The sequence below is a fragment of the Rhinolophus sinicus genome, linkage group LG05 (genome assembly GCF_036562045.2).
Source record: "Rhinolophus sinicus isolate RSC01 linkage group LG05, ASM3656204v1, whole genome shotgun sequence".
In the NCBI taxonomy this organism is placed as follows: Eukaryota; Metazoa; Chordata; class Mammalia; order Chiroptera; family Rhinolophidae; genus Rhinolophus; species Rhinolophus sinicus.
The window spans coordinates 49,415,458-49,426,462 of record NC_133755.1 but is presented as its reverse complement, the minus strand read 5'-3'; the positions used below and the strand labels follow the sequence as shown (position 1 = coordinate 49,426,462).

General features: G+C 42.6%; 1 protein-coding gene across 1 annotated transcript in view; it reads right to left on the bottom strand.

The window, feature by feature from the left end:
* Positions 1 to 857: 857 nt before the first annotated feature.
* Positions 858 to 11,005, bottom strand: part of ANTXR1 (ANTXR cell adhesion molecule 1) — a 212,354-nt gene continuing 202,206 nt past the window's right edge. Inside the window, exon 18 of the mRNA XM_019718386.2 lies at positions 858 to 4,800. Coding sequence (XP_019573945.2) covers positions 4,540 to 4,800 — 261 coding nt within the window. The 3' untranslated portion in view covers positions 858 to 4,539. The remainder of the gene's footprint in view (positions 4,801 to 11,005) is intronic.

Here is an 11,005-nt window from a genome sequence, read left to right as displayed (position 1 = left end):
AGTACTTTCCTGATTTTATTTGTTACACTTAAATTAAATGCAGCTGGAATTAATTTTGGTGTAAGAAGTGAGGTCGAGCGCCAACTTTTTTTCCTTCCAAATTGCTAGTTATCTCAAAACGACCCAACAATTAAGAATGTAATCTTAAAAAACGTCTGTGCTCAACATGCTATGCAAATTGAATGCTAATGAAATCTTGGAAAGAAATGGTGGCATGATTTTCTGTTTGCAGATGGTTTTATTCCAATTAAGATAAATTCAAGGTTTAATGAGGACTTCTAGAGAAACAAATTCAGGAACTAGTAAGAGACACTCTTTTACCTACAGAAAATGTAAATGGAGGAGCTGAATTGAAGCTGCCAGGAAGAATAAAGTCATTTGTATCAGAAATGTAGAAATAATAATCCTATTTTGAAGTGTATGTGGCTAGAAGGGTATTTAATGCAGCACTGTCTATGACACTGTCTAGTTTCTTGAGCAGCTGAAAATCTCCAGAATCCTTGCTCTGTGAGTCAAATCCATCATAGCCCCAGTTCTGTTACAGGCAGCCAGACGCAATCCTAAATGATACACTTCTTCCATGTGCTTTTCTGTCTTTACTTTTCATTTTATTTTTCATTTAGCATGGGTTACTTTTTAAATTTTAGAATTATTACTAGAAATAAAAAGAGATTTTGAATTAAAGAAAAAATAAGAGTCATCAAGACAGTAAAGAGTTTAGTGGAGGGCACAAAATAATTTGAGAAAATATAATTTCATTTGTCGAATGACAGCCATTTTACTATGATCAGGATGTGAAGCACTTGAACAATCTATGCTTTATTTTTTATAACAAAGAGACACAACCAGTAAAAGAGTTGATTTTAGGAATTTATTATTTTTTTTAAAAGAAACAACTTCCAGGTTTCGTCATTGTACAGGTTTAGCCTGGTCTCCTATAGCACGGTACAGCGATAACTGGGTTTTTATAACAATGACTCAGACGCACTGGAGATCTATAACTGTCTTCTGAATTATCACAGAAAGAAGAAAGAATTAGAAGAAGAGTTTAATGTTAAGTGTATTTAAAAAAATCATATTCTAATTCTTTTAAATCGGTTATCCAAGTGATAATATAGTAGAGCTCAGATAACTAGAAAAGGCAATTGACAAGAACACCCCATTCCCATCTGGTGTGCATTAGCAGGGGTTTTACTGCTTATATCTTTATATAGTTTGCAAACTAATTCAACCCATTTTACACAGCATTAATTATTTTTATTGAGTTGACACTGAGCTGAAACTGTTGCTCATTATCTCATAATTATTATATTTTTCTAACTCTTTGATGGTTGTCCCTCATCTGACACAGCATTTGGACTTTAGTGTACATGAGACTTCGAGATTATCTCTGCCCATATTTACAGTGAGGTCACCCATGGCCAGATATCCAAGACTGTTAATTAATTTGTCCACTAGCTCTGCTCTTGACCTTGGTAAAAGAGAGACCTTGTGTCTCACGGGTGTATGTGCCAAGCTCCAGGCCTGAAACAGTTTGAGAGCTGCTCGTCAACAGTGGGGACCCCTCAACGTTCTTATTAATGCTGTGCAAACAAGAGTTTCGTCATCTCAGTAACTATTTGTACATTATAAAAGCAATAGTCATGGGAAAAACCAACAAGCACAGCTTGGTAGAATAACCTGCCATGAAATATCACTGGCTTTATAATAATTTACTACAACTGTTCTTTTTATTCACACTGGATAGGAAATGCTTCCATCTAACACATGGAATACGAATATATACAACAAAAAATTGGGTTTTATTATAAGAAAACTTCACAAGGACAATAACATGGGAGTTGAAAAAGTAATTTTGTGCAGTTTCCTAATCACAATCATACGTCTGCTGCCTTTTACAGGGAATGATACAAGTACTGATAGATTTTATAAGCCAGTTAAAGAAATTTCCTGCCTGTAATAGCCTATTATTAAAATATTGCCTTGTTCATGCAGTATAGATGTTTTTCCTTCTCAACTGTCATTTTAAATGACTAGGAATGACATGATGAGTCAGTTTTAAGGACAAATCCTGCTAATCCTCTTCAAAATCATCATATATTTGCAGTTCCCTATTTCATCAAAAAGTTCACTGAAACGACATCTTGGAAACTGCACAGGGCTTCTGATTGACGTGCTGTTGAGATCGGGGATGTTGCACTCTCACTCGATGCCCACCATCTTTTTGCACAACAACGTCAGCATTGTGGCTTGAACTTTCTTTTGGCCGCAGTGCGTCATGCGGCAGTGGTGTGTGGGGGGGACCGTTTTGTACTGCCAGCAGTCAAAACAGTTGCCGTGGGCTCAACGTCTCTACACTGTGAGCCTGGGGAACCCATTCTTTTATGGAATGGTGTTTTGGAGTCCAGCAATGCCACTTTAGGTGGCTGAGACATTCTGGCCTCCACTTCATGAGGGAACTATACTAAAGAAGAAGCCTAGTGTTCTAAAAATAGACAATATGGGCCAGGTTAATGGATGGGGGAGGGAGGTTGTTTTCATAGGTCCTGGAAACTATCTCTGATTTTAGTTCTATGAGAAGGCTGGGGGATTCTCTGGAAGAAGGGCTGGGTCTGAGGTGCACTTACAGAAGTGTCCGTCTGGCATTGGCATTGTTGACTTAGTGCCTGTGATCTAGGCACTCTGCCTAGATCTATTTTCGCCTGACTATGCATTTTACGCCCAAGGGTTTCCCCGTTCCCTCACACATTCTGTTTTTGCTTTCTAAATCTCTATCTCATCAGAGAGGGCTCATCTCTGTCTCAATTCTGACTGATGAGTGGTGGATCTGTGGAGTTGTGATTTGAGGATCGTGAAGAAATCATTGGGCTCCATGGGAAATAGTGCTGCAATTGATTAATAATGTCTGCCATGGCTATAAGAATTGGTGTTTATAGAATGCATGCCAGATCCTTATGTCTCTGTTCTAAGTAAGATGAAAGAATGAGGCTGGCTTGGTGAGTTTTTGAAGGATCTTTGGAGACCATAGCCCTAAGCATTAATTTTATGTTTACTTTATACGTTGCTTTGTTCCTCAAAAGATTTAAGGGGTTTGGGAGAGAAATTTAAAAACCTGTGGAAAGCTGGAGCAGGGGAGATAATTTTGAACAGGCTGATGCAGGAGGCCCACAACAATGGCCCTGTTTTCACCCCTGGGTGATGAGGCCCAATGTTTAGAAAGTGCTTATAGGGCTTACTGATAACCACAGATTCAGAAAGACTTGGGGGAATGTAGTAGGTTCTAGGCATGGTGGGAATTTCAGGCAGAGCATTTTTGGGGTAGTTCCTCTGGGTTAACAGCTGATAATAATTTGTGAGTATGTTGAAAAGCCAAGGAGAAATATATTGGTGCCTACACGCATGGGTTTTTTTGGGTTAATCAAAGAACCTGGGGAGTTTCCTTATTACATCAGGACCATTGTCTCTCAGCTCTACCTAGAAGTCTCTGGTGCACAACTTTACCAAACAAGAAATATGAAATTGGTGAAATTGTGTGGTAGGTGCTAGTGGTGCCGTTTTGGAAGATCAACTCACATTTGTCTCTGGAAAATGGGACCAATCACTTCTTCATAGCTCAAGTGATTTTTAAACCAAAGCCCAATCTTGACATGTAACATGAATCATTAACGGGTTGCTCTTCTACAATGCATTGTCTGTTGATTTAGGGGACCACGTCAGGCCAAAGCCAGCCACCCCAAGCTGCTGATGGCCTGTGGGTTTTAGAAATTGTCTGATGCTGCAGTCAGTACTCCCCTTGTCAACGCACACACCTGATTCCACTTACACAGCAACATGGCGACATACCTTTTTCCATCAGTAAACATCTGCTTCCTCTTCCTCACTTAGAAACCAGGAGAATTTGGAAAATAAAAAAATGTGGCATAATTTTACTCCTCTGCAAATCCCAGGAAGACATGCTTTTGGATATCTGTCTGATGTTAAGTTCCTTGCCACAATGAGTACCCCAAGCTTTCCCCAAAGTTGTAGGCAAAGGGTTTCCACCTTCCTGGGTGGTGCACAGGGGTGAGGATTCCTTGGTTCCTAGGCCAAGGGTCCAGGGAAGTGATGGAAATGGAATGGAGGAGGGAAGGCAGCATTTAGAAACTCAGCAATGCTATTTCTTATCCGACTCTGCGTTTCACCCTCAAAGAAATGATTTCTTACTGGTCTCCATGAGACATGTTCCCATTTAGAGCACTTCAGCAGTTTCACTGTCTCTGGAACCTTCTAGAGGTGCTGGCTGGCTGGCTATAGTTGTGACTGTAGTTGCCTCATCGTTTGTTTTCAGGCATTTCAGAATTTCAGTTTCTTTCTGCTGATCACAATCGTTGGTGTATTGGCATTACAAACCATTTTTTAACGTGTGTGAACATCAGTGGGCTTTATCACCACTCATTTCCAAGGCAGAAGCCTCCTTTAACTGGAAAGACTTGTTCTAACACCACAGAGGAGCCTCCTCCCTAAAGTTTCTGAGAGAGCCCAGAGCATGAACTTTGGATTCTAGACAGAAGGCCGAGGAGGAGGCCGGGAAGGGGGTGGGGCCCTGTTGGGAGGTGGAGCTTGAGGGGGTGGGGGAAGGGTGGAAGGTGGGGATGGAATTGGAGGAGTGGGAGCACTGGGGGGCGGGGGCGGGCAATGAGGGGCAGGGGGTGGGGGAGTGTAGATGGGAGCAGGAGGTGGTGAGGTGGTGTGGTAGGCGTTGTTGAGGGGGTACTTGGCAGGCTGATTGTTCTTGACTCTGGTGAAGTTGATACAGCGCCCCTGGAAGAGAATCAGAGAGAAAGAAATGTAAGCAGAACTTGTTATGACCTTACAACAGGGCAGGTGGGCAGTGTGGTGGGTGGCCTGAAAGAAATACGTAGAAAGCAGACACGAAGTTTATGACTATGTTCTACTGCCACGCAGTAGAACTTGACAACAAAAAGCACTGTTTCCTTTTCCTGGGCTTACTGTGTTACAAGATTATTTAAAATTCATTTTTCCTGCAGTCACTCTCTCAAGGAGGAGGAAGAGAAGGGGTCTCACGGTAACTGGATGCACGGGGTCAAGCCAAGTACAGAGGTCATCAGATTTAGTCTCCTCAACAGCCTTGCCAGCCCGGTATTATTATCAATGGTCTATTTCATAGATGAGGAAACCCAGGCTCAGAAAAGTTAAATCACTTTCCCAAGGCCACACAACTAGGAAGAGGTGGGATTGGTGAAAGGTAAGGAATAATGACCCAAAGGACAATTACCTGGAGGATATAGAAGTGTGTGATTTGAGACTTGGCTTAGGATGAGAGTCACAGCAGGGACACAGTGCCTACTGGTGGGAGATGGGGAGCTGAGCAAACCTTTCCTCATGCACCCACTTATCCTTCCAGTCATCAGTAAGCCCCTGGTCCTCTACACACCTTTCCCTGATGACTCTAGCCTCCACTTAACCTCTGCTTCCCTCTCTAAGTTCTTCTGTAGCGAAGGTCTGTGCCACACACCGAAACCCAAATACTACAATTGTTTGATCTGTAAATGCCTGTTCTCCCCAACCAGATGAGAAACTTCTGGAAGGGAGCAGCCATGTTTTGTACTTTGCTGCTCCACTATTGGTTTAGGAATTACAATGCCATATTTAGATGACAGAACCCCATTTTCTCTGAGTTTGCATTTCATGAGATTAAACCAGGGCCTACCATTGTTAGGTTCTGGTTGGGGGTCCACTAACTGAAGAAATAAGTTACCATCTTCTCAGTGCATTGCCCAGAACTCCCAGATTGAGCTCAAGCTTTCATGCCGTGAGTTGATTTTGTAACCCAGTACTGTAAATTCCCAGTGTCCAAGCAGCCCTCTTTACAGTTTTATAAATCTAAGCCTTGATTACAGTTTATTTATGATTCTGGATAAAACTCAAGATGTTAAAGCCCTAATGATTACCATCTGTGAAAAATTCCTATCATGGACAACTCAGAGTTGGGATTTACTGTACTATACATTCTGCCCTTCGTTCCTAGACATGCTAAGTCAGACCAAGAGAATGGGGAGATTCATTTCCTTTAAAGACGAAGGAAAATTCCAGTTCTGGGAAGGAGCTGTTGGAGCCTGGGTCTAGTCCTTGTGTGGCTTCAGATTTCCTTTGGGGCTGGCCATCCACTGCTCTCTCCGTCCCTTTAGGGGTCACTGGTGCTGGGCTGGAGCTCGAGAGGAGGCCCATAAACCCAGAGGCTGGGGGTGGGAGTCAGGTCGGGAGAAAGACCTCCCTAGTGAGCCCTTCCAGCTGCTTCCTGGCCTCTTGGCTATAGTTGCAGGGGGCTGGGGTTGGCTGGAGTGGAAAGAGGTAAGGAACCCGCCCCCCCCCACCCTTTCCTACAGTCAGTAACATCCCAGGGCTGCACCATGGTCTCCTGCTTCAGAGAACTGGGCGATGGTTCATTATAGACCCTAGTACGTTAGCTCTGACACAACAGCCCAGAGCACTCCTTAAGCGGCCAGAAGGGAGGGGGCAAGCTCACCACCTGTGCAGGGCCTCAGCTGTGTGACACCCACTGTGTGATATGGGGTAGGGTAATAATACCACCTGCCACTGACAGTCATTATGAGGATTAACCTAATAGGTGCTGGGGAAGGCCTTGGAACAGTGCCTGGCACGTGGTGTTTGGAAAATGAAGTTGAGTCTAGATGGGGAAACTCGCTCAGACACAATAATGACCTTGTCTACTGTAGAAAGGTGAGCTGGAGGTAGTATCAGGTTTTCTGACTCCTAGGTTAGTGCCTTCTACGTGAGCTGCAGGCTGGAGCCTCTACATGCCACACCTGGCTTCTATAATAAAACTGGTGTACAGGGGAAACATGTAGTTTTGGACATGTCACCAGTGCAGCACTCAGAGCCCGCCCTCTTATGTACTTTCCTCTATCTTCCCATTGCTAATGTAACTCCTGTAACTTATAGGACCTCCCACAGTGTTTTGCACACCCAGTTGACTGACCATGCATTTATACATACTTATTGTCCTGAAAAAGGTACAGACTCCACGTAAACAAATCCTTGGGGTCAGTTACAGTAAGACGCAATTAGGGCTTCAGGGTGGGGTGTGGCTACAAATTAAGTTCTTAAAACCTGGAGCTGGAGGAGCCAACACAAACACTGTAACACTTAGACCATATAATTGGCCTAAAGATCAGTTTACACGACATCATTTTTTGCTTGTGAGAGGATAATAGAAAGGCCAGATGTTCTCAGTGTCATGTATGCCAGCAAATCTGCACCAGTGTTTGCTTAAAATGTTGCTAGGACGATTGGAGAGCTCAGTTCCTACACTGGTCTTTGTAACCCAGTTTAATTCTTTGCAGTATTGTTTTTGGGTGGTTTAATTCAGATCCAAGATTTGGCTTTGACCTCAGTTTACCTCAGCTTGCTCATTTACGGGGAATGAATGCCAGTGATTTTCACACATTAGCAACAAAATGCTCTTGGGAAATTCTAAGAAGAAAATGCAACGGTATCTCTTGCTAAGTGGTAGCTTGGCAGGGTGCTGGAGGGGCTCCTCCGAGGCTGGAAAATGCCATTTTGCTTTGACTGAATCGAACGACATTGGGGGGATTATTGGAAATGTCCGGGCACATCATCTTCATTTATTATCAAAACCTATGAGCTAAGTAGTATTATCTTCATTGTACAGAAAGGAGACTGAGGGCTTAGATTTATTTAAATAACGTGCCCAAGATTATATAGCTGGTAAATGGTCAAAGTGGGATTTAAAGCAGCTCTGCTTGCTCTAGGCACAATTCCTCTTTTTCATTGTATTATCCTGAAGGCAGACCAAAAGTACCAACAATTTCTTCTTGAAGCACTTGTAGATGGTGTCACGTCTTGTAGCACTTGGTCACAATCCATCAGCTCTTGACCTAGCTGTCAAGAGATCTTTCCAGAACATGAATCTGGTCAATTCACTGCCCAGCTCAGAATCTTTCAATGGCTCCCCATGATCTTTAGAATAAAATCCAAATGCCTCCAATGGCATATTGCAGCCCTTTGTGATCTGGTATTGGTTTCTATCTTTCAATCAATTTCTTGCTTTTTTATTGCAGAATGTGCAGGCTGGCCCGTCCTAAGCCCTCCACAAGTATTTGTTTGATGAAAACATATACTATGCCACTTGGTACTCTTCTCAGTATCAGTGTGGCTCCCCAACTGGTGGGCGAGTGTCTCAGAGGCAGCATCTGGCTTCTTCTTGACATCTTTAATGCAGCACCAGCTTCAAGATTAAGCTGGTGCTCCACAGATACTGCTGTTATCCCCAGAGGTTTCTGAGGTGGAGCGAGCCTTTGTTGAAAGCTCAGATTTCCCCCTCAAGTTCTCAGAGGATCAAAGGTCCATGAACTCTTGGCTGTGAGTTTAGGTCTCTTTGGTCATCCCCTCATGGCCCCTTAGGATACCTTCTAGGATCTTGGGTGAGGGGTGGCCAGAATCCTATGTGTTCCCCTTGATTTCCATACTAGAAATGTTAACATGTTACCTTTAAAAATACCTTTTGGGGGGTTACTTTTGATTTATTTAGCAAAGGAAATTGTCCCTCAACAAAATCCTTTATATAAATTGGAGGTGATACACTCCGAAACAATCATGGTAGAGTTGGGATGACAGATCTTGTTGACCAGGTTCTGGCTTTTTCCCAGTTTTACTGAAGACACCAATGGTTCACAGTGAGCAGAGACAGGAAACTGGAGGGGTAAGGCTGTGGTCTGCCCTGTGGGTCAGGCCTGGGAGGGAGGTGTCCAGTTCTGTCACTAGCACACTCACTGGGAAACCTTGAGTAAGCCACTTTCTCTCAGCTTCCTCATCTGTCAAATAAAATTGTTGTGCTAGCTAGATGGCATCCAGGGGTCCTTCAGCCTTAATCTTTTATAATTCAATCAAAATTCGAGTTGGCTTTGGAGCTCTTTACTCGAATACTTCAATCTGAATTCTTTTGGGGCAGCCAGTTTACACATCTTTTTATGCTACTTAGTTTGGCTGACTCTTAGTATTGCATGTTTTCCAGCTGGTCATTAGATTTATAAATATTAATAAATCGAATTTCAAAACTGGACTCTCCACCTTCTGCTCTTTGGTTACCATGGTAAGGACTCAAGCTTGCCTGTGAATTCTGAATTTGGGTTTGTGGGCTGACAGGGGAGATGTGAGAACTGTGGGCTGATTGTGTGCAAAAGACTTGCCAGGGGTGAGCTCATGTGTAATGAGTGTTAGAAAACATCTGTAGGGTATCAGGCATGATCAGTGGAGAGGGAGCTGGCCTTCGGAGATGGTTAAAAATATGCCACAGCTCCCACAGATTAAACAAAATAGTTTCCTATCAATAGAGGTCACTTAAGGAAATTGGATTTCACAGAAAGAATACTGAAATAATGAGATGGAAAAAGTATAACACGTATGCCAAATTTCTTCTGACAAATACCTTTTCTCTCTGGGCTAGTTCTCCCATTAATTGCCTTGTTTGGAGGGCTGTAGGTATGTCTCAAGTTACAAATGGATTGGGTTTCCAAAGTTTGTTTTACTGTTTAGAATTAGGAGCATAATTTCTAGCTTAAGTCACTCTTGTAAATGGGGGTTGGTTCTCAGGTAGACCACAAAAGCTCATTGGCATATTGAAGGCAACTGATGCAATCCTGCTGAAGTTGGTGTTCTAACAATAAATGAGACACATGAGCAATGGATGGATGGAGGGCTGGACTGGATGACTTCATGGTGCTTTCTGTCCTACGATTCTCTTCATTTGTTAAGTCCTTTGTGCGTTCATCCTTTTGACAAGTGGTTTTTGAGTGCCGACTCTGTCCTGGACACCTTCTGAAGTGCTGCACAACCAAAACTAGTCTCTGCCTTCACGAAGAATATTGTCCACAGGTGGAGAGACAGCAGTCAAATGATCCCACAAAAATGGACTCCAGCAACCATATCTGTGCTCTGTGACATTGGCCTTGGGCATAGTTGATTTGATGGAGGTGGACACCTACCCTGAGCTAAGCCAATCAGATTCTCTCTTGGGGGAGTTCTGAATTATGACTGAGTTTACAGGCAATCAGTCAGTTAGGGTTGATCCCTTCAATAGAGCGGATATAAGTGGGAACCGGGGTTGGCCATCTTCTGCCACAGGGAGAAAGAGAATTCTGATTCTATCTTTTAAAAATCCTTCATACCCGTTCACTCCTCCCCACTCTCACTTTTGCTCATCTTCTGTAACTTGGGCCACTAAGCAGACCGGTCTTCTTGCCTTCAGCCTATCTCTTTTCCAGTGATATTTTGGTTTGCATATACAATTTATATATACATGTACACATATATAAATAGAAATGCATATGTACATACATATACATGTATGTATGCACATGTATATATAGAGGTATATATAAGATGTATATATGCCTGTATAGATAAAATTTTATATATTTACTGTATAGATAACTGTATAGATAAACTGTATAGATAACTATAGATAAACTGTATAGAAAACTGTATAGATAAAATTTTATGTATTTTATATATATATAAGTATGTACATATACCTACATACACATAGACATACATTCAACACTGCTTAAACACTTCAGTGCCTCCCCATCTTCTGTAGGAAAATATTCAAGTTCCTGAGCACAAACCAGCCTCTGTTCCTTACGCATTTCTTATCGCCATCCTGCTCTTTTTCTTTCTTTGAACTCCACACTTCAGCTTTGGGCCATTGTTTGACATGAAGTCACCACACCCTGACTTTTCATTTAACAGTATTCACTCATAGGCCCAATTCTACGACGGACCATGTGGCGTGGAGACACCTGTCTTGTTTTCTCCTCTTTCCCAAAGCGAGAGCTGAGGGCAAAGAGAAGGCTGTGTTGTGAGTGGTGATGCCAGGATCCTACTCAATTTCCCTTTCCCCACCTTGAACTTGCCTTGTCTATAAATTTCATATAATAGGCTGCCTTTTATGTGCTGTTCATGG